Source organism: Chaetura pelagica, unplaced genomic scaffold (genome assembly GCF_000747805.2).
Source record: "Chaetura pelagica isolate M959 unplaced genomic scaffold, ChaPel_1.0 scaffold232, whole genome shotgun sequence".
Taxonomy (NCBI): domain Eukaryota; kingdom Metazoa; phylum Chordata; class Aves; order Apodiformes; family Apodidae; genus Chaetura; species Chaetura pelagica.
In genome coordinates, this window is record NW_009952441.1 from 1593308 (window position 1) to 1617535 (window position 24228).

Below are 24228 nucleotides of genomic sequence, written 5' to 3' on the forward strand. Positions count from 1 at the left end.
CACAATTTAAAAAGACTTAATACAAAAAAAACCACAACCAAACAAAAAAACAACAAACAAAAAACCACAACAAAAAAAAAGCCACCACTCTTCAGTAAGTGTTGCTGGAGAGAATCACATCAGAATATCTAGGAACCTCCAGAAGCAGGGACAGAGCACAGACCACTCTACATCCTAGCTGACCAGCTCCTTCCCTGGGGCAGTATGCCCAGGTTCATCTAGTGGCATCCCAATCAGGGCTGTATGGTCTGGCTTTCAGGTATCTTTTGACCAGGGCATGAAAGCCTTGACAGTTGCCTGGGGAACCTTTGTGAAGTCACCAGCTCCAAGCTCTAGAGCCCAGGTCTGCAAGGAACACAGCTGAGCCTGTTGAAGATGGCCAACAGGTTCCAATTATCTAGCTGTTTGACCATGATTAGATCAACATGTAAAGGCTCTATTAAGACACAATTCAATCTTAGCCGTTAACGTTAGCAGCCTCATTATAGCTTCTGCAGTCAGCCACATACATCTCTTCATAAAGCTTGTCAAATTCTCCTTTATAAGGAAGATGTCAACAAATACAGATGGAGATTCTTCTTAAAACGTATTTGCAACTAATTTTGAAGAAAGGAGGAGAAAGGTATACCAGAACAGAAAAACTCAACTTCACAATGCTTCAAAACTCTGTAAACACATCAGGCTAGGGACCAGTATTTTTACAGTAAGAACTTTATCTGCAGGAACCTCAACTTTTACATTCCCATCCCACCACAAGGTGTATTATCAGTTACTTATATACCCATGTCATAAATGTCTATACAATATTTTAAACTAAGGAGGCACTAACACTACAAGTCATAAGTTATTAGAACTTCTGTGGAAGTTGCTGAAAAAGAAATCAGTCTCTATGAAAAGGTAATATAGAACGTGGCAGTATCAACCACATGCGCAAAGAATCCAATAAACATGGAGCACCAAGTAAAATTTGGGATGGTTCTTTCTTCTGAGGGGCAGGGCATGAAGAAGATGTCACATGCTCAAGTGAACCATATCTGTGCTCTTATTGTTATGCTTCTGCTTTACAAATTCTATCCTGATGATGGCTCCTTTGTGTCTGGCTTCTTATTCAACTGCTCTTCATCTGGAAGAAAAAGTGTCTAAGTTAGCACTTATTGACAGAAATACTGCTCCAAAAGCATCTGATGTATATTAAGAAAAGCATATATGAAATCATACTTCTGATTTTGATAACTGCTCCAAGTTAGGTAAAATCATCTATCAGTTCAGACACAATTACAAGCAAAAGCTAAATTGCAGCAAGACTTTGCGCAAAGGGTAAGTCTCACTACTCTTTGAGATTAGTTTGTTGTGTTAAGCTCCTAGTACTCCATTACATACCACCTGTTTTGGTGAAAGTCCTTCTGTATAACTATTACTGGCCCATTTTTACTAATACATTTAAAAAACTGACCTCACATGTAACTAAATACTATCCTACTGGTTAAACAAAGGTGACATTTCTGTTGAAAATGGGGTGAGGGGACAGGCAGGCTGGAATGCAGGATATTTATTAACATACTTTTTATTATTAAAGTATTACAGACTGAACATCTGACTGACCTCACAGAAGTTCCAACTACCCACAAGACATTTCTAAATAACCAAATTTGTCCAGAGTAAACACTATTTCAAACTAACTTGGTAAATTCTTAAAATTTAACTTCAGATTGCTTCATTGCTATTAAACCTTAAGTCTTTTCTAACAGCTTCCTATTACCTCAGAAAGTCACATAAGCACCTTTCCTCCTATTTGCAAGATGTTGACATAACTACAGGAAGCACATTTCCATGTTTTTTGTATCTGATCATCCAGAAGGAATAAAGATACAAATAACCCATCCCCCTACAGCATGGTTCAGCTATTCAAGCTAGGTTATTCATGGTAGTATAGCCAGTGGCAGAATGGACAAAATCTGAAGTTGCTGAAGTACATGGACACTTACCCTCTGATTTAGGTATTAAGTCGAATGGGACTTCGTGTATCCTTGATGCCATTTCCCCCAGATGTTGACAGGATACCAACAAAGATGACAGGGAATATTTTATTTCATTAAAAGCTACTGGTGATGGTGTCCTGGTAAATTTTTCATCTAAGCAGAAGAGTTTTAGAGGACTGTAAAATTCATCTTTTCCTTCTGGTGTATGACTTAAAGCTGATCTACAGGCTACAGATTCACCTCTATTATGTGTTTGATGCAGCTCATCTTCACTTCTACATGCAGTCCTTTCAAGTGATTTATGTGTGTTGAATGGGGACTGTGGATCTAGCTTTGATTTTTCAGTATCTCCCTTATTTTTTGAACTACCTGTTACAAACACACTGTCTGTTACACAAAAGCTATCTTCTGAGCTTGCAGATATGTTAGAATCTGTGTTAAATTCTTCTGGAAGTGTCTCATTCCATATCCCCAAGTGGTTAGATTCACAACAGACAAAATTTAATAATGAAGGGACATCCCAGTGCAGCATCCCATCCACTACAGAACCTTCAAAGCTGTCTGAGGGCAAAACACCTGTTCCCCTATTGTCTTCTGAACAAATATTTGGAGTATTCATGCTCTTCAGTTCTTTTGTATCTTCTACACAACTTTTGCTCCAAATAGTACATTCCAGTTCCTGCTCTTCAGTTCCCTCACTCTTCAGCATTCCAGATGTTTCTGAAACTGGAGATTCAATGATGTGATTTATCTTCATCTGCTCTTGAGGTCTAAATTCTGTAGAACTTAATTGGGACTTCCTTTCTGACAAGGGAAGATCAAAGTCAGGTAGAGGTGATGCAGGGATAGAGCACACAAGTGCTGAGTCTGCCGCATTCTGCACTGTAGATGTAACATCTATTGGAGCTGCTTCTACCGTTACTTCAGTTTGGGACAGCTCTGTCTCTGATGAGCCCTCAGATTGAATAGCTTTTCTCCATGAGCTTCTAATTTCAGTAACTAAATGGAACAAAACAAGGTAAAATGTCAGTACTTTCAATCATGCTGGTTTTCTTCTGCCCCTTCAGTAATATAAGCAATCCAAGAAGGAAGCTTTATATGGCTGCTTTATGTTGTTTACACTTAAGTTTTCTTCCTCAACATAGAGGAGATTCTACACAGGAAAAAAAACAAACTCTTAATCTCACAGTAGTCATATCTTACTGGCCTACTGGCTGCATCAGAGAGCAAGCCATTAGGATAAGCTGCTGCTTCACTGACATAATTATCTTTTTCTTCTTGTGGTATGTGTACAGTATCAGTGAACTAATATTTCTAATCAATGAGTACTAGAAAAATAGAGCTTTAGACTTACGTAGATTTTCTGGAGTTCGGGGAATTTGTTTCCTTGTTAAAAATGGGTTAAAAGCCAGTGAGCTAATGAGATCTTCTAATGCCATTCCTTTCTCTTCAGAACTCTCAGGTGAATCAGACATCACTGCTTTTACAACCTGTAGGATGTTAGAGAAGGGCAAATAATGTGGAAGTAAAATAATAACCTCTTTCTGACAGTTGAAGCTCAAAATAAATCACACTTTCCAAATTATCTGAAGAGTCTGCAGTCTTGACTCTTCTGCTATTTACTGATTACGCTTACAATGACAATAGTGCCCTATAAATATAAAATGAAGATAGGGGACTGAAATCAGAACTAAATTCGGAGTTCCTTCCTCATCTATGCTGCAATTATTAAAATAATAAAGTATGTTCAGAATATATGAAAGACACTAGGCAAGAACTGCCTAAGAATGACAACTAGAGTAGTATTTACATAAACAGAACATTTCAGCAAATGAAAAATAACAGTGCCAATTCAGCTGAAGATGCAATTTACTTTCCAAATCACACTGTGGCACAATTTACAGTAACTATTGGAAGGAATTCCTCAGTTATATCTTAAACACCTAAAAGAAGAAATACTTCAATTCCTGCTTAAAATTCCCAAAACCCTGTTAAATATTTAACCTGCTTAAGTTCAGAAACAAAAAGGACTGTTGAATTCTTAATATATACAGTGGTTCACAGATTGAAGTATAAGAGGAGATAAAAAATTTACTGTGATTCTATTTAAACTACTAATCACTTAACTATGATTTCTAAGTATGATAACTGCACAAGCTCCATGCTTTCATGGTGTACTTATATGGGCAGTTATCCCCAAAACTTAGTGACACTGGTTACTATGTGACAGTAAAAAGTAACTTTTGATGTATGCAGATTACAAAAGGCATTTTGTGATAGAAACTGTAATTTGTTCTCTGAAATTAATGAGTATTTATTTTAAAATAAACAAAGAAAAAATAATAAAAAAAACTTCTTCCAACCTGTTCTGCCAAATCGTCTTTGCTTTTCCTAAGAAAGTCTTCTTTGTCAGCAGACTCTGTCTGGATTATGTGATCACCTGCATTGTCCCGCGTTTCTGAACTGGCAGACTCATCCCTTCCATTTTCTAAGAGCTTTGGAGGCACAGGCTTTTTTTCCCTTTCACTAGTTTTAGTATGTAAGTTCTAGAGGAATACACAGGAATTATTAGAACTCATTTCAGAAAATTATCACAAAGAAACTGCTGTAAAAATTGTGTTTAGTCAATGAAAATACTTAAGTCTTAAAGTCTAACTAAACAAATTATTTTTACAGTTGTATTTAAAGCAGGACATGGTAGTGGCTAGGACAAGGTGTTGCATAAAATCATAGAATCTTAGGGGTTGGAAGGGACCTCGAAAGATCATCTAGTCCAACCCCCCTGCCAGAGCAGGGTCACCTAGAGCACATCACACAGGAACACATCCAGGTGGGTTTTGAATGTCTCCAGTGAAGGAGACTCCACAACCTCCCTGGGCAGTCTGTTCCAGTGCTCTGTCACTCTCACAGTTAAAAAACTTTTCAGATATTCACCTTGAACCTTCTGTGCTCCAATTTGCACCCATTACTCCTTGTCCTATCACTGGTCGTCACTGAGAAAAGCCTAACTCCATCTCCCTGACACTCACCCCTTACATACTTGTAAACATTGATGAGGTCACCCCTCAGTCTCCTTTTCTCCAAGCTAAAGAGACCCAGCTCTCTCAGCCTTTTCTCATAAGGGAGATGTTCCACTCCCTTACTCATCTTAGTAGCTCTGCGCTGGACTCTTTCAAGCAGTTCCCTGTCCTTCCTGAACTGAGGGGAACACAAGTCATCTGCAACTACTTTGAACACACTACAGTGAACAACTGTACACTGGAAAAATGTACATCCAAATTGCTTTTAGCTGACATAAGCCTTAAATTCACACACAACTTAAAGAAGCATCAAAGTGCAACCCCTGCTCATACTTCAAGAAATGGGAAATTCAGCAACACATTGAATGTTGTGCTGGAAGGCAGGTGCAAGTGAATTTACTTCCTACTGTGCTTTCCTGAAGTTTAATAAAGTCTCTGACAGTTCAGCTTTTTGTTTTACAGGACTCAGATGTGTAAAAATACTACTTTTTAAAAAAGCAATAGAAACATAAAATTGAAAGCCTCCCCACCAAATACTAAGGAGGTTCAATCAATGTAAAAAGCAAATATAAGTTTAACTTCTTTGACAGGCAGGAAATTATTGAATTACCTTTTCAGTCGACACATCTCTGTTTTCTGATACTTCTGACAACTTCAAAGGCACTGAAGAGATCCTTGGGGGTAAGGGGAGGTGTGGAAGAGAGTAAGGGGGAGGGAAGTCTTTTAGAGACAAACAAACAAGTGGCTTGCATGTCTTAACAGAAGGCCACAACATATTGTGTGCCCCGTATCTGTCCGTTACGATTTCCCTCAATTCGTCCCGGTCATCAGAAGGCAGTTTTACTATAGGGAGAACATGTGACAATTAGAGCAGCTTTAGCCCTAGTTGTGTATCAGCCTCCCAAGATTAATAAATTATAAAACTCTTCCACTGATTAACAATCAGAAAAGGAAGAGATTTTGTGATACATTTTGTCAAAAAGTTTTTTCACATTCTGCAGTCAAAAATAACTGGAAAGTCTTCTGCAGACTTGACAACGCTCTCTTCCCTAGATATTCTTCCTTGAATCATCTCTGGCATCCATAGGTCTGTTCCTATATGAACTCTGTATTTTACAATCCTCTGGCTACTAAAAACTCAAGTCTTACCACTTCTGATGAAAGCACTGCTAATTGTATAGGTCTCTAGAATGTAAGGTACAGTCCACACTTTTTAGGAAGAACTCCTCTTAAAATGTCCATATTTTTGTTACGTATGTTTAGATCAGATGCAGACAAAAATTCATGCTATAGAAAGTCACTGAGAGAAATTCAAGCTTTAATTGTTAAATACTTTGAGACCTAAGATGTAACAAATTCTACTGATGTCTAAGTTGAGGACAGCCTTCCTTTATTAACTCCCTTTCTCTTGTAGTAGACAACTTTCAAGCATCAGTAAGAGTCATTTTATGATATATAACATTATTCATAAGGTCATGAAACCTTCCTGAAGTAAATGATAAACATGCACAAACTTTTTAGAATACCATCATTTTGTGTTCCATCTTTCACTGTAACTGTAGTAAAAGTTACAGAACAAAGCGATTTTAGAAGATTAGTGAGAAAAGTCTTCTTCAGAGGTTTTAGCACAGTAATTCTGCTTGGGAACCAAGTTTTTTTTTTGTTTGGTTTAAGTTGGTTTCTTTTAAACACAAAAGGCAGGCTCCTGTGAATGCCTGTTCTTTTGTTCACAGGCTACACTGAACATACACACCTATTTCAGCCCAGCCTGAGAAACAGATACCTGTATTCTCCACCTGCCTATTAAAACCTGAAAGAATATAGTTAAAAAGTGATTTAAAAGCCTTGCAACTTAGCTGCTGCACATCCTATTTAGCAGCAACCAGTCAATAATCAGTCACTAGCTGGAGAAAGCAACAATTACAACTACATCAGGTGGATGTGATGTGTAAGGAGTGGGCTACTGAAATATTCCACTACGTATCAAGAGACACAATATATTTAACTCTAATAAGAGGATTTCTGCTTTTTCAACTGCTTATCGGCTTCTAAATAACATCATACCAGCTTGGTGATGGCATTGCCACATCCATCACAGTTTCAAATGGGCCATCATCTTTCTCATCATGTACTTCAGCATCACAAACATCTGGAAAAGCAAATCACGAGTTATATTACTGTTTCCTTTTTTTTTCTCTCAGACCTCCAGGTGACATAGTGACTCAAACCACCTCTGTAGATTATTTACTGGAGGGACTTAATGACCATTTCAAGAAAAATAATATATAAGCAGTGAAATCTATCCTTTTGCTCAGGTACCACCTGCAGCCTATTTGTTTTGTTTGTGAACACATGTTCAAGAGGCATGGCTCTATCTGCTGCCCGGCATGTACCAATCATACATTCCACATTTCCCCAGACTACAATCTCAGACATATCATTATCCTCTCCTCTCCACATAGGGATCAATTTTGTGGCACACCAATTCCACAAAGTAAAGTTCCTTCCATGTTTTCCCCACCATCTTCATTTGCATTTATCAATCAGTATCTCTACAGACATACTCATCCCTCTGAATAATGCTGCCTCAGACCAAGAAAGGCAAGGCACACTAAGGAAATGTTTTGTACATTATCAGAGGTACACATACCTTATCTCAGGGCTCTTTAAAACAGTAAGTATCAATTTTGGCACATTATTTGGATAAAAAGCCAAGGTTTAACCTCAGCAGTTCTCTACTAACTCTGATTTCCATCTGTACAAACGTGAGTGGCATTTCCTTTTGTATTCACCTCAACATCACTTCCAAGATGCAAGCTCACTTTAAGAAATCAGGAGAGGCTACCATGTTAACAAGTAGAAAAATAGTTTTTGTAGCGGTTCTATTTTTAGATCAAACATTTTAACCAGTCTAGAGAACGCCACAGACCACAGCTTCAAATAATGGTTTGGGTTGGAAGAGACCTTAAAATCTTCTAGTTACAAGTCCCCTGCATGGGCAGGGACAGCTCCCACTAGAACAGACTGCTCAGAGCCCCATCCAGTCTGGCCCTGAACACTTCCAGGGAGGGGACAGCCACAGCTTCTCAGGGAAATCTGTGCCAGTGTTGTACCACTCTCACAATCAACAATTTCTTCCCAATAGCCAAACTAACTCTACTCTCTTTTTCACTTGAAACAGTTCTGCCTCATGCTATCACTCCATGTCCTTGTAAAAAGTCCCTCCCCAGCTTTCCTGTAGCCTCTTCAGGTACTGCAACGCTGCTGTAACGTCTCCCTGAAGCCTTTTCTTCTTCAGGGTGAACAAACCCAACTCTCTCAGCCTGTCTTCATAAGAGAGGTGTACCAGCTTTCTGATCCTCTCTGTGGTCCTCCACTGGATTCACTCCAACAGCTCCATGTGTTTCATATGTCAAGGGCCTCAGAGCTAGACATAGTATTCCAAGTGGGGTCTCATGAGAGCTGAGTTGAAGGGGAGAATCACATGCTTTGACCTGCCAGTCACACTTTTGATACCCAGGATACAGCTGGCTTGAACAGACTGCTCAGAGCCCCATCCAGTCTGGCCCTGAACACTTCCAGGGAGGGGACAGCCACAGCTTCTCAGGGAAATCTGTGCCAGTGTTGTACCACTCTCACAATCAACAATTTCTTCCCAATAGCCAAACTAACTCTACTCTCTTTTTCACTTGAAACAGTTCTGCCTCATGCTATCACTCCATGTCCTTGTAAAAAGTCCCTCCCCAGCTTTCCTGTAGCCTCTTCAGGTACTGCAACGCTGCTGTAACGTCTCCCTGAAGCCTTTTCTTCTTCAGGGTGAACAAACCCAACTCTCTCAGCCTGTCTTCATAAGAGAGGTGTACCAGCTTTCTGATCCTCTCTGTGGTCCTCCACTGGATTCACTCCAACAGCTCCATGTGTTTCATATGTCAAGGGCCTCAGAGCTAGACATAGTATTCCAAGTGGGGTCTCATGAGAGCTGAGTTGAAGGGGAGAATCACATGCTTTGACCTGCCAGTCACACTTTTGATACCCAGGATACAGCTGGCTTTTTGGGCTGCAAGTGTACATTGCCAGCTCATGTTGAGCTTCTCATCAACCAGCCCCCTCCAAGTCCAAGGATTCTTTTCAAACCATTCTCCACTCAACCTCTATTTATGCTTGGGATTTCCCTGTTTGTCTCAAGCTTTCTGATGTTACCAGAAGCTCACAGCACTATTGCACAGTGCTTTAATCTTTGAAATTAAGGCAAATTACCTTCCATTTGAAATTCTATAGCTTCTCTCTCCTTTTGCAGCTTCTAGCTTTATACCTACATACCCTCACAGACTGCTGGAGCAATGCTTGCATCTTTGTAATCTAAAGGAACTTCTCCTTATTGCTTTGCACCTTGAAATTCAACACACATTTGCTACATAATTTTTCCTAAAAGGAACTACAAATGAGGTATGATTCAAGCTGTCTTCCCCCTCCTTTCCCATCCCTGCTTTGCAGCTTCTGTACTCTCTAACTATAGAAGGGACAGTAAACACTTGGTCAATAAGCTCTACCCCATAAAATAACATCAGCTCATCACCTGATTAGTATGCGCAACATCTATGTCTGATAAAAATGAGTTCTGAACAATACAGTTAACCTACCAACTGAAAACAACCAACACAGACAACAAGTAAGGTCCTGATCAAATTGCACAGATAATGTGGAATAAGGATTTCAGGATGCACCAGGGAAAGACGCTTACCTGGGAGGACCTTCAATTGCTTTTCCCACCTGGACAGTGGTAAAAATTTTATCTTCTCTTTCTTATTACTGCTCCAACTTGAAGCAATTTCACTGTTAGAGTGAATGTATTTTCTAGAATCCATGAATGAACTTTTGTACATGGAAATTTGTCTCAAAACCATTTGTGCAAGGACAACAAAATACCAAACAGCTCCAGCATGTTTTTTTCCATATTAGAAGTTTCATTAAATCTTTAAGGTGAGACAGGGTTAAAAATGTTAAGTCAATTGTTACAAGGACTCATTCAGAATCAGATTATCAGAGGTTATCAAGAATAATTCACAAAAGCAAGCAGGAAATCTTTTTGACTCCAAGTAACTTTTAATAATTGTGGCAGGAGGCAAAAGGCAAAAAAAAACCCAACAACTCCTCCTTGTTCACCCACCTGGAAGTGATACTAGAAGCTGAGAAAAGACATCCTCATCATCATCATCTTCTTCAACATCAGAAGACTGGGGTTGCAAAGCCATTAATTTAAGAGCCTTTCAAGAAAAAGGAAAGTCACACAAGCAGGCTGAAAAAATCTCCATATCATTAGCAAGTAATTCACAACAGCTTTTCTGCAAACCAGCTGTCAGTCTCAACACAAAACTTCATCTCTCTCCTGGGTAGCAAGGCAAGGGTATAATTTTAGATTCTGGGAATTATTATTCATTCATCAAACAGATTAAAAGAGAAAACCAGAATGCAGCAGATGTTCAGACTGCTACCACACAAAAGCTCAGTTGCTACAGGGGGATGGACACAGAAAAACCAAAACAAATCACCTCGCTCTTACGCTAATCTATTGTCTAGATAAGATGGTTCCTTCCCCCATGTCAAATTATGTCCCCAGCTGTCATTAGGCCAAATATATCTTACATAGATGTCATTAAAAAGAGAAAAATCAGGAAGGCAAAAGCCCAGCTGGAGCTCAACTTGGCCAATGACATAAGGGACAACAAAAAGTTTTTATAAATTCATGAACAGTAAGAGAACCAGGGAGGACCTCCATCCCTTACTGGATGCAGGGGAGGATATTGCAACCAAGGATGAGGAAAAGGGTGAGATACTTAATGCCTTCTTTGCCTCAGTTTTTAAAAGCCAGACCAGCTGCCTCCAGGGTGTTCAGCCTCCTGAGCTGGAAGATAAGGACACTAAACCTCTCTTCACCACCTAATAACAATCCTCAAACAACAGGGGACGTGCCAGATGACTGGAGACTGGTTAATGTGATACTCACCTACAGGAAGGACCAGAAGGAGGATCCGGGGAACTACTGGCCTGTGAGCCTGACCTCAGTACCAGGAAAGCTTATGGAGAGTCTCATCTTGAGTGAGCTCACATGAAAAGTGCGGGGCAGCCAGGGGATCAGGGCCAGCCAGCATGGATTTATGAAAAGTTTGACCAACCTGATCTCTTTCTATGACCATGTGACCTGCCTTTTGGATAAGGGGAAGGCTGTGGTAATTGTCTACCTGGACTTTGACACTAACTTCCACAGCATCCTCCTGGACAAGTTGGCAAATCATAGTAAAGACAAGTGTACACTTCACTAGGTAAAAAACTGGTTGTACAGCCAGGCAGAGAGAGTTGTGGTAAATTAAGTTACATCTAGTTGGTGGCTGATCACCAGTGGCAGCCCTTAGGACTCAGTTTTGCGCTGAGTCTTGTTCAACATCTTTACTGCTGATCTGGATAAGCAGATTGAGTGCACTCTCAGTAAGTTTGCACATGACACCAAACCAGGTGGAAGTGTTGATCTGCTTGAGGATAGGAAGGCTCTACAGAGGAACCTGGACAGGCTGGATTGATGGGCCAAGGCCAATTGTATGAGGTTCAGTAAGGCCAAGCGTCGGTGTATTTTGGTCACAAAAACCCCAGGCAAAGTTACAGGCTTGGGGAGGAGGGGCTGGAAAGCTGCCCAGCAGAGAGGGACCTAGGAGTGCTGGTTGACAGCCAGCTGAACATGAGCCAGCAGTGTGCCCAGGTGGCCAAGAAGGCCTACAGCATCCTGGCCCACATCAGGAATAGTGTGGCCAGCAGGAGTAGGGAAGTGGTCGTGCCCCTGTACTCAGCACTGGTGAGACTGCACCTCAAGTACTGCGTCCAGTTCTGGGCCCCTCACTACAAGAAGGACATTGAGGTGCTAGAGCATGGCCAGAGAAGAGCCACCAAGCTGGTGAAGGGTCTAGAGAACAAACTGTATGAGGAGCAGCTGAGGGAACTAGGAATGTTTAGACCTCACTGCCCTCTACAACTACTTGAAAAAGAGGTTGTAGAGAGTGGATCTTGGCCTCTTCTCCCAAGTGAATAATGACAGGAACAGAGGAAATGGTCTGAAGTTGTGGCAGGGGAGGTTTAGAGTGGATATTAGGAAGAATTTCTTTACCGAAAGAGTGGTGAGGCATTGGAAGAGCCTGCACAGTGAGGCGGTGGGAGTCGCCATTCTTCGATGTATTCAAGAAACATGTAGATGAGGAACTTCAGGGTACACTCTAGTAGTTGAGATTGTAAGTTGTGCACTTGGGGTTTTTTGGGGAGTGGTTTTCTGGAGTTTTGTATGGAGTTTTGTGTTGGCTTTTGTGTTTGTGTTGGGTTTTGGTTTTTTGTTTTGGTTTGGTTTTGGGGGCTTTTTTTGGTTGGACTCAGTGGTCTCAGCGGTCCTTGACCATGACTGTTTCGTAATTCTGAGATCTTATTTAAGAAAGACTATTGCAAAAAGTAACTTCTGCTACATTATGCTACCTGGTTCCCTAACCTTACATATAAAGCTGGTGTTGCAATAGAACACACCAGCTTAGATATACATTGTCTCTCACCTTTATCATTACCCTTCCCCAGAATCAGATAAATTGAACACTACTTACTGGACACTGATCCAAGATTAAATTGAAAGGACACTCGCCAAGACAGTTTTTCCACTTCGCTTCCCAGTCTCCCTGTTCTTTGGAAATAGTTGACACCAAATGCTCTTGCTTCTTACGCTAATCTATTGTCTAGATAAGATGGTTCCTTCCCCCATGTCAAATTATGTCCCCAGCTGTCATTAGGCCAAATATATCTTACATAGATGTCATTAAAAAGAGAAAAATCAGGAAGGCAAAAGCCCAGCTGGAGCTCAACTTGGCCAATGACATAAGGGACAACAAAAAGTTTTTATAAATTCATGAACAGTAAGAGAACCAGGGAGGACCTCCATCCCTTACTGGATGCAGGGGAGGATATTGCAACCAAGGATGAGGAAAAGGGTGAGATACTTAATGCCTTCTTTGCCTCAGTTTTTAAAAGCCAGACCAGCTGCCTCCAGGGTGTTCAGCCTCCTGAGCTGGAAGATAAGGACACTAAACCTCTCTTCACCACCTAATAACAATCCTCAAACAACAGGGGACGTGCCAGATGACTGGAGACTGGTTAATGTGATACTCACCTACAGGAAGGACCAGAAGGAGGATCCGGGGAACTACTGGCCTGTGAGCCTGACCTCAGTACCAGGAAAGCTTATGGAGAGTCTCATCTTGAGTGAGCTCACATGAAAAGTGCGGGGCAGCCAGGGGATCAGGGCCAGCCAGCATGGATTTATGAAAAGTTTGACCAACCTGATCTCTTTCTATGACCATGTGACCTGCCTTTTGGATAAGGGGAAGGCTGTGGTAATTGTCTACCTGGACTTTGACACTAACTTCCACAGCATCCTCCTGGACAAGTTGGCAAATCATAGTAAAGACAAGTGTACACTTCACTAGGTAAAAAACTGGTTGTACAGCCAGGCAGAGAGAGTTGTGGTAAATTAAGTTACATCTAGTTGGTGGCTGATCACCAGTGGCAGCCCTTAGGACTCAGTTTTGCGCTGAGTCTTGTTCAACATCTTTACTGCTGATCTGGATAAGCAGATTGAGTGCACTCTCAGTAAGTTTGCACATGACACCAAACCAGGTGGAAGTGTTGATCTGCTTGAGGATAGGAAGGCTCTACAGAGGAACCTGGACAGGCTGGATTGATGGGCCAAGGCCAATTGTATGAGGTTCAGTAAGGCCAAGCGTCGGTGTATTTTGGTCACAAAAACCCCAGGCAAAGTTACAGGCTTGGGGAGGAGGGGCTGGAAAGCTGCCCAGCAGAGAGGGACCTAGGAGTGCTGGTTGACAGCCAGCTGAACATGAGCCAGCAGTGTGCCCAGGTGGCCAAGAAGGCCTACAGCATCCTGGCCCACATCAGGAATAGTGTGGCCAGCAGGAGTAGGGAAGTGGTCGTGCCCCTGTACTCAGCACTGGTGAGACTGCACCTCAAGTACTGCGTCCAGTTCTGGGCCCCTCACTACAAGAAGGACATTGAGGTGCTAGAGCATGGCCAGAGAAGAGCCACCAAGCTGGTGAAGGGTCTAGAGAACAAACTGTATGAGGAGCAGCTGAGGGAACTAGGAATGTTTAGACCTCACTGCCCTCTACAACTACTTGAAAAAGAGGTTGTAGAGAGTGGATCTTGGCCTCTTCTCCCAAGTGAATAATGACAGGAACAGAGGAAATGGTCTGAAGTTGTGGCAGGGGAGGTTTAGAGTGGATATTAGGAAGAATTTCTTTACCGAAAGAGTGGTGAGGCATTGGAAGAGCCTGCACAGTGAGGCGGTGGGAGTCGCCATTCTTCGATGTATTCAAGAAACATGTAGATGAGGAACTTCAGGGTACACTCTAGTAGTTGAGATTGTAAGTTGTGCACTTGGGGTTTTTTGGGGAGTGGTTTTCTGGAGTTTTGTATGGAGTTTTGTGTTGGCTTTTGTGTTTGTGTTGGGTTTTGGTTTTTTGTTTTGGTTTGGTTTTGGGGGCTTTTTTTGGTTGGACTCAGTGGTCTCAGCGGTCCTTGACCATGACTGTTTCGTAATTCTGAGATCTTATTTAAGAAAGACTATTGCAAAAAGTAACTTCTGCTACATTATGCTACCTGGTTCCCTAACCTTACATATAAAGCTGGTGTTGCAATAGAACACACCAGCTTAGATATACATTGTCTCTCACCTTTATCATTACCCTTCCCCAGAATCAGATAAATTGAACACTACTTACTGGACACTGATCCAAGATTAAATTGAAAGGACACTCGCCAAGACAGTTTTTCCACTTCGCTTCCCAGTCTCCCTGTTCTTTGGAAATAGTTGACACCAAATGCTCTTGCTCTATTTTTAGCCTGTAACATAGAAATGTAAAATGACCATATACGTCTGTTGGTAGAGTTAACAATTCTGCATAAAGACAGAGCCTATTAAGTGGTCCTCTTATGCCCCCATTTGAAAAGTATCAACATATTCATGCACTTGTGCCTGGAATTCACAACCTAAAAAGCAGCTGCTAGGTAGCTGTGGTGGAACAGAGGCGTCTGCACACTGAATGCGATGGTGCAGATCCCTGTTCACTGAACCACATCACAACATCAACATTAGCCAACACTGTTCTTGCTTCAGTTACAAGTGCAGTGGGCCTAACATTGTTTTGACAGAAAGCACAATAGACAAGCGCTTTCTGATCTTGCCTGTTGGAGAAGTGAGCCCAGATAACTGGGTACATTTCTGTCCTAGCGCACATACAGCCATTTGGGGCTATTAGACTCTCCCTAACCATACCTGAAACTGCCTGCAGCAGACACCTGAGACCCCTCCTGCTTGAACACAGGTCCACTCTGAAAGTTGCCAAAGATTACCTAACCTGAATCATGTCTGTCATAGAAGACTACTGACAATCATTCCCCTTGATAAACTCCCCTCCGTGTCTCTGTTACATAATAAGCAACAGAGTGAACACTGACATTGGATTCTGTTAAGTCACACTTCCATGTATCTATATATAAAAAAAAAATCACCTTTTCCTGATATCTTTTGTCGGTGTTTCTTACATGAGAATTTGAAGAACTATACTAAAATACATAAACACTATGAGATACACTCTCAAACTTGCCCGTAGCCATTTTCAGATAGTTTCAAAATCCCAAACTGTTTTAAAAAAAGAATTTTTTTTTAAATTAGATCAGCTAGCAAACAAGGTCCCCAGGAACAAAGCCTAAACCATTAGTGAATAAAGAGCAAAAAGCTGAGATTTCCTTAAGAATCTCAGTTAAAAGTTATACAGATAATCAAGACAAATTTGAGTTTCTACAAGGAAAAGGAAAATTATTGAACCAACATGTTCTCACTATAAATGATACCATTTTAGAAAAGACTCCAAGGTAGGAAAACATGGTCCTTAGACTAAAAAAAAAAAAAAAAAAGGAATTTGAGAAAATTTTCAGGCAATTACCTCTTTGCTTTCAAATCGTGTAGTGCTCTACTGCAGAGTATAAGACTGTTCTCCATGTCTTGAAGTTCTTGATTTAACTCAGTTTCACATCGTTCATCTTTCAATGTTTTCAGGGCTTCATTTAATAACTGAATGACTGTTACGAAATTCAGGTTTTCATCTTCATATGTATTTCCTGTAAAACGCTTGAAGTATAGAAAAAAAAATAATCAGTGAACACTATCAATACCTATTACCTTATGCCTTCTGTTGTCAGAACAGATACAAAGTTTGACTTTGTATTTTGATTCAGTTTCCAACTGTTTCATTTTTCAAAAAACACAATCTTGATTTAAGCCACAGGCTTGTTTTCTAGAATCAGCTGCTTGAAACCAGCCTATAAAGCAAACTGAACCAAGGGAGCTTCAACTAATGAGGTATTCTGTTAAACCACTGACCCAAAAGATGGCAGGGCAAAACATCGCCATACTATACACTGGACACGAAAGGCCACTAGTTAAAGCAACAGCTAAGCTGATCACCCTAGTTTTATGCCGAAACAACAAAAAAATCAAGTACTAATCAGGCAGAGTTACCATTGCAGTTATTGAACTGTCCCGGTTTGAGCCAAGATTAAGCCAATTTTCTTTTTACTGATTATTTTTTTCTTTAGTGGACTCTCTTCTAAGCAGCAAGTTTTCCAGCTACTGAACTTATAACACTGGAATGTTTATAGATACTGCTGAGAAACCAAGGACACTTAGGTCTGCTTGTCAGATTTACTGTTTTGGGCACTAAAGGAGCAGAAGAGTTGTACGTACAACCCTCCAATAGGGAGGAGTGGAGACAGGCAACAAAATTGGCCACAGATATTCCATACACATATAATGCTCGGTATAAATTCAGGGATCATGGAAGTCAAGCCCCTTCTGTTTCTTCTTCTTCTGTTCATGGCTGGCATCCAGGACTCCACCTATCCATCTCCTTTGATCCCTAGGCTTGTGCATTCCTGATCCTCATAACTCTTCACTCAGTTCCTCTTCTGCCTTCTGTTTCTTCTTCTTCTGTTCATGGCTGGCATCCAGGACTCCACCTATCCATCTCCTTTGATCCCTAGGCTTGTGCATTCCTGATCCTCGTAACTCTTCACTCAGTTCCTCTTCTGCTCTGCTGCTATCTACAGGATATTTTGGAATTGCTCACCACTAAGGAGAGGGCCACAGAAGCTGCTGGGGGTGGGAGGAAGCAACAGGCATGTTGCACATTCCTGCACATACTTTCATATATTTGTACACGTTTTCTTTTATTGTTAGTATTTAATTAAAGCTGCCTAGTTTAGTTTCCAATCTGGAAAGTCTCTCCTTTATTATTTCTCTCCTCTCCCTCCCTGGGTGGGACGGGGAAGGGATCAAGAGCATTATTGTCATTGGTTTAACTGCCGATCTGAGTTAAACTGGGACATGAATTAGAAAAGTCAGTGATTGAAACATAAACCAATACAAAACAGCAGCATAATTGTAGAATGGTTTCGGCTGGAAGGAACCATTAAAGGTCATCTTGTCTAACCAACCCTGCAGTTGCAGGGGCATCTTCAACTAGATCAAAGGTTGCTCAAAAGCCCCATCCAGCCTGACCTTAAATCCTAACAAATTGTACATACAAATTAGATATATTTTCTTCATCCTTGAGCAAGAATCTTTTATCACCTGCAAAGTACTTTTTTTTTTTTGTCTTTAAAGCAATGTCATGACACTCCTGGGGACTAAAAAAACCTCACAGTTTAATACAAAGGACAAAAATTACTTACTTGGTGCATGTCACCTTCAATTCTGTCAGCCAATATCCTTGGAACAGAGATAACAACACTAGTTCCATCTAAAATGCACTGAACAGCACAATCTTCAAGTACAGAATCCACAACTTCCTTTTCTTTTTTCAGAGATGCAAGCACTTCCGTTATAAGTGTCCACATACTGCGGACCTTAACAGGCAAGAAGGACAAAAATGCTGTATTAAAATATTTGCCAGCTATAGAGTATCAAAGCAACATAAAAAAAGACAAAGGGGCCAGCATAATCACAGGTAGACAAGTGGAAAGAACAGTATCTGAGAGTGTGTGTTGCAGAAATGCAGGAAGAAACACAGTACGCTGTTACAGTAGAAAAAAAAAAAATGCTCACCTTTTGAATTCTCTTCATTCTGTCATTTTCTTTTTGGTCATTCTGCTCTATCCTATACGTACATGCAAAAGAAAAGTACAAGTGGACTACAATTAAATTATAGTTCATATTTCATAAAGAAAAAAGAAACCAGTTTCATATATTCTAACTTAAGTTACAAGGAAAAACACTTACTTGCCAGGCTGTATCTGCAGGGCTGCATATTCAGACTTCATCTGTTTTATTTCTGTAATTAAAAGCCTTGGAAAAAAAGTTAACAGTTACCACAGATTTTTTTTAAAAATCCAAGTTTCTAGTCTGCTCTTCTCAGAATTCTTGGCAATCACAAACCCATCTTGCTCATTCTTTCCAAATTCATACACTGAGGCTGTTTTGGACATGATGCAAAAATAGAACCTTACCCTTAACTTCCTCACTGTAACTTTGTGCAGAAAGAGTCAGGAAAGCCACTAACATATCTATAAACTGACCAATAAAGCTGTTGCACATTTTAATGCAATGGAATGGCTTTTATTAGACCAAATAACAATAATGAAGTTACAATATATGTACTTCACCAATATACACCTCCAAATATAATCAGCAGTTGTACAGTACCCAAATAATTCTGTTTAAAAAAAACATAGAACAGAATACTGGAGTAACGGCAGCTGGACCACCAAAGTTCTTTTACCAAAATCACAGAGCTTTTATTAAATTTTTAAGCATCTAAAAAGATAGTGGCCTGATTTTCAGAAACACTAGGAATCCTAGGGGTTCTGAGGTGTTAATAATTAAAAAAACTACATATCATTACATTTTTTAAGGGTACCACTCACAAGGTAAGCAAGAACACTAATATTTCCCAAGTAGGGTACAAGTAGATGCAGAATTATAGAAATCATAGAAATTTAGGAGACTTTGACCTCTGGAAGTTATACTGTGGAGCCTTCCCCTGAAAGCAGAGTCTTCAATTACGTTATTCATGGTCCTGTCAACCCAAGTCATGAATGGTCCAGCAAGAGAGATTCCACCACTTTTGTGGGCAATTCTAGGGGGCTTCCACAACGTCCCTAGGTAACCTATTCCAGCACCTTACTAGCCTCATGGTGAAGAACTTCTTCCTGTTGTCTAACCTAAATCTAACCTCTTTCACTTTAAAACCACCACCCCTTGTCCTATCATTACCCTCTCTGATGAGAAGGCCCTCCCCAGCTGTCCTGTAGGCCACTTCAGGTACTGGAAGGCTGCTCTAAGTTCTCTCTGGAATCTTCTCTTCTCCAGGCTGAACAGCCTCAATTCTCTCAACCTGTCTTCATAGCAGAGGTGCTCCAGCCCTTTGATCATCTTTGTGGCCCTTCTCTGAACCCTCTCCAACAGCTCCATATCTTTCCTATGCTGAGGGCTCCAAACTCCAGGTGAAGTACTGCCCTTTAGGTTCAAGCTTTAGCTAGCCTTCTCTTTCTAAAGATTACAGAGCAGTTCTGAAATCATGCCTGGTAAATATCTCCACACTCTTGGATGCACTCCATCAGTGACAAAGGCTTGTGTTTGCCATGTTTGTTCACTTTCCCCAGCACCAGGTGTTTCAGCCTGTGAAATTTTTAACTTACCGTTTCATTCAGAAACAGATCTAAATCCTCCATGTACTTCCACTTCCTAATACCATACCTTTCTTCAGGCTCTTACCAAGCTCTGGGAGCTTTAGTTGAACTTTGGCCTTCATAACTACATCACTGCACTTCTGAGAAATATTTGTATTTACTTCTGGGAGTCAGTCCCCTTTTCCATTTGCTGCTGCTTTGGTTTCTGAGCTCCATCACCAGCTTGCTGTTGTACATAGGTTGGTTTCTTGTTATGCCTGCTTCTTTTTCCATTGAAGGGGTTGGATCATACTTCAGCTTCAGGAAGGAACTCTGAAAATACCCTACCACCCCTGAGCCCTTTTGCTTTCCACAGGATATATAATAGCATCACCCTGGGCAAGTGGAAATCTGCAATTTTAAGTTCTGTGTCATTTTTCTTCCACTTGTCTTCCTCAGGTTTCCCAAGATCTTACATTCTACAGTCTTGGCTGCCATGACCATAAGGCTTCTGTTGGCAGTCATGTCTCCAGAGAAGTTTCTTACTTGTGAGTTCAAAAGAGCAGCACTCCTACTCAGCACACCCAGTGATTGCATTACAAAGTCATCCTCAATGCACTCTACTTTCCCAGATTGCTAATGCACCACTTTACTGTTTTCCCAGCAAATACCAGGGTAAGCTGAAGTCCTCTACAGGACTCAAGGCCTGCAGATCTGAGTTGCATTTGATTTGTCTGAAGAAGGCTTCATATACCTTTACTGGTACAGGAGATGTGTATATCAAACACCTACTGTGAGGTCTCCCTTGATGCTAAACCCTAATACTAATCCCAAGCCATGAAACAGGCCAGTCCTCTTCTAAAGAGCTATACCACAAGCACTGAAACTGCTTTTACCTACAGTGCCACTCCTCCTTTTCTACCATTTACTGAATAGCTTGTAACTGGACATTACCATGCTCCAGTCATGTAAACTATCCCATCCATGACAGTTTACATGGACCAAATAATAGCATATTTTTGGCAAAATAATTAAGGATTATGTAAAATAAAATGTGTCCCACAGTGACTGAGCAAAGACCAAACATTTATTAGGGTATAACTGTCTCAAGATGAAATGTCCCTTCAAATATTGAGAACATGGTGCTATACAAGCAGAATTCCCTGATCACTTATGTCTGTGTAACCACATCTTCTGAAATACAGCATCTCCTAACCAAAGAACTAATTTATTCAAACTGATACACTTTGCAAAAGACCCTACAAATAGAACTGTCAATTAAAGGAGGTAAAGGGGCAAAAATGGCAAGCTCAACAACATACTTGCAATGTAAAGCAGATGCAGCCTCCTCAAATTCTTGTTAAGACACACACACACCAGCTTTTATGAAAAGACTGCATTTCCTTAACTGTGTTACTTACTGTGCTTTTTTCTCATATTCTTGAATAACAAAATCTTCTTTTTGAAAAATCTGCAGAAGTTTATTGTACGCGACTCTACATCTTGCATCTGCCATGTAACTATCCTGAGGTGTCAACTTTACAACTTCAGCAAAAGATGTATCAGTACCTAAAAGAAAATTAATGTTTGGATTACAACATTCACTTTTAGGAAATACACAACTTTCTAATTTTTACCTAGTTTGATCTCAAAGAATCACAAGTCAAGATGACTGGACTGAATGCTGTATGCAGTGCACTGTCTTTTTTTGCCACTTCCTTCTGTTGGATGCATTTTCCTTTCCTCACTCTCACTCATTTCCCTACTCTTTTGGCCACCAAAACAGTACAAGATGCCTAGAACAGACAGTTCTGGTCTTTCACAATTCCTCACATTGTGAAAAAGAATATAGCACAGCAGTACAATACTTTTGGACCAAACCATTGCTTGTGTCAATAATGGTGTACAGCATTACACACAAATAAACCTTGGAGCAAGACACATAAAGCAACAGAAAGCAAAACAATCTGCATTGTTCTATCAGTCAGAGATCTATGCAAGTGAACAGAACCTTGTGAAAGATTTTTGAACTGAGCAGCCAATTCAGAACTAATGAAAGATTTACTAGATTCACTGTCAAACATGACAAATGAAGCATTTTTACTGTTCCTTTATAGCTTACCTGTGCAGTTCCTTTTCATGTCTTCAATCACTACATGTCTTGCAAGCTGACAGAATACATTAACAATTTTAGGACCTCCAGGATAAACAAACAAAGAAGGTGTAATTTGTGGAAGAATGGTTTGATCTTCATTCTAGAAAAGTTAAATTGGTTTTAAACACAAAAGTAATCTATGATATATGAAGTCCTAACAACAGCCATCAAACATTTAGATGGCTACCAAAACATTGCATCCTACTTACTATCAAACCTCATGTAAAGCTAAACTACTTTGCCACCATAGTCAGTATCTGTTCTAGGAAGCTGAAGAGACTAAAACTTTTTGAATGCTCCCCCCACAGTTCCTGTATGTGAAAGACCATTTCGATGCAAAGGCTGAAATCAGTGCTGGGTATATGTCAGAAACCTCTGCCCTCCTTGCTCCTAGGAAAAACCATTCAGGTTTTCTTTCATGCTTTCTACTAAAGTAATTAATCAGTGTACTTTGTTCTGCTTTTATCTTACTCAAAGATACTTCATTGTTGGCTTCCACCGTGCCCATTACTACTAAAAAAAGTGTCCCAGTACATAAAAGACCTGATTTCTAGAATATAATTCTAGAAGTATGAGAATATAACATAATAACCAATGATACCTGAAAATCAGTTTTGGCAAACTTTGGCTCCTTTCCCCACATAGAAGTTTTCCAGGCATCTGAAACCACTTTCACAATAATAAACACCTTTCCAGGCAATTTAATCAAACATCTCTCACATTGAAGAAAATTACTTTCACCCAAAGCTGAGGAACCCTTTACACTTCTGTTTAATCAAATACCATTATTCTGAAGCAAGTCACAGCAGCTTTGAGACCCCAAATTAAGCCTGACACCTAAATTCCACCATTCCACATCTTTTTCCTTAAAGAACTCCAAGATAAACTACGTGAAGTAAGACACACGGTAAAATTGAGTTATTTAGTAAAACAAACTTATTTCAAACTCTTATTTTAAAACACTACAGACTCTCTCAAAAAAATAATGTGATTACAGAAGCCAGTAAAGGATCAGTTTCTACTCTTCATAGTACTCACTGCAATATCTTTCAACCATGCCAAACACTGCCTCCTAAATTCACGAACTGCGACGACTCCTCCTAGCAGAAAAGAACAGTCTCTTCCCATTTAATAAGGATGGGGGGGAAAAAAAAAAAAAAAGCAATTTCAAAACATGTTCAAATATTGTTGCCTAATTAACCGTTATAATAACAAGATTAAGGCAAAGATTTCTTAGTGGTGCCCCCTGGAGGAGCCAGAGAATTAGGTGATACAGTCCAGACCAAGAATAGCTAAAATTTTGTTAAATTACAAGGTTTTCTTGCCATAATAAGTTAATTACTGCCTATTCAAGGGCAGATTTGTTTGCAGCTCTTTTTAACTCAGGAAAAGGGAAGAGTTACGAAAAGGGGGTCAGAACTGTTAATTTCCATATTACTAGCCTTCCTCCAGCCATTTCTTTAATGGTAACAGTTGTAACAAGTGAAAACATCGAGGAAGGTGGAATTCTTGCCATGTTGAAGGTGCTAGGTGCACAATCTATAACTGGCAATGTTACTCAGTGCTTGGTCAGGGAAATTAACTGTAGAGTGCTTGGACCTTTTAAAGTATTAAGGAAGTCACCAAGTTACAGATACTATCAGAAACAACTTTAATTGAAGAAAGTTTTCTGATACACTAAAGAGTTGTGATCAAGCCAAAACAAACTCCCTGACTCCATGTTCTTTTCCCACAGCGTGCCCCAAGAGACGCTGTTTTTCCCCACCCCAGCACCTGCACAAACCATACTGACCACGCGCAAAGCAGCAGCCTCACAAGCCAAATACTTACTTGAAATCCTCTGCCGCACGGGCCGCATCCAACATAGTAAACAAGAAGTAGGAAACCTGATTAAACGCGTGGTTGTTTGGGGTATCAAACATGGTCCTAATGCACAAACAAAGTGGTTTCATCAGCAGTGGTCAGGATGCAGAATGAACGCAGCACCTTTAATGGCTGCTTACGGTTACAAAATACTACTTTGCAATAAAGTGCTACAAGTTACAGGCTGCACGCTTTCTCTTCTGCATAGTTAAAAATACACACCCTACAGCCTATTTAACGAAGTTAAAATACTTTTGTGGTAAGAGCGTCTTCTCTCCCGAGAAGTTTTCAGCCCTCCAAGAGGCCCGCAGCCTGTGCGGGAGGCACCCAGGGAGCGCCGAGGGCTCTCACTACTGCAGGGTTTCACTTCCCCAGACGAAGACCACACGGACCACAACAGCAACGCAGGCGTCTCCCCTGCGTTACGTCCTGCCGAGAGCACCAGGCT

At 40.5% G+C, this 24228-nt stretch overlaps 1 protein-coding gene across 1 annotated transcript; it reads right to left on the reverse strand.

Annotated features, from left to right (window-relative positions):
* Positions 1 to 1070: 1070 nt before the first annotated feature.
* HAUS6 (HAUS augmin-like complex, subunit 6) lies at positions 1071 to 23839 on the reverse strand. The gene is made up of 17 exons (XM_010008483.1): positions 23748 to 23839; positions 22956 to 23037; positions 21885 to 22017; positions 21184 to 21331; positions 18375 to 18440; positions 18201 to 18252; positions 17828 to 18001; positions 16042 to 16226; positions 14818 to 14938; positions 10167 to 10263; positions 7064 to 7148; positions 7016 to 7024; positions 5610 to 5688; positions 4333 to 4525; positions 3334 to 3459; positions 1986 to 2978; positions 1071 to 1123 (listed from the first exon to the last, which is right to left on the reverse strand). The coding sequence occupies exons 1-17, from the start codon at positions 23837 to 23839 to the stop codon at positions 1071 to 1073; spliced, it is 2688 nt and encodes an 895-aa protein (XP_010006785.1).
* Between the last annotated feature and the right edge of the window lie 389 nt (positions 23840 to 24228).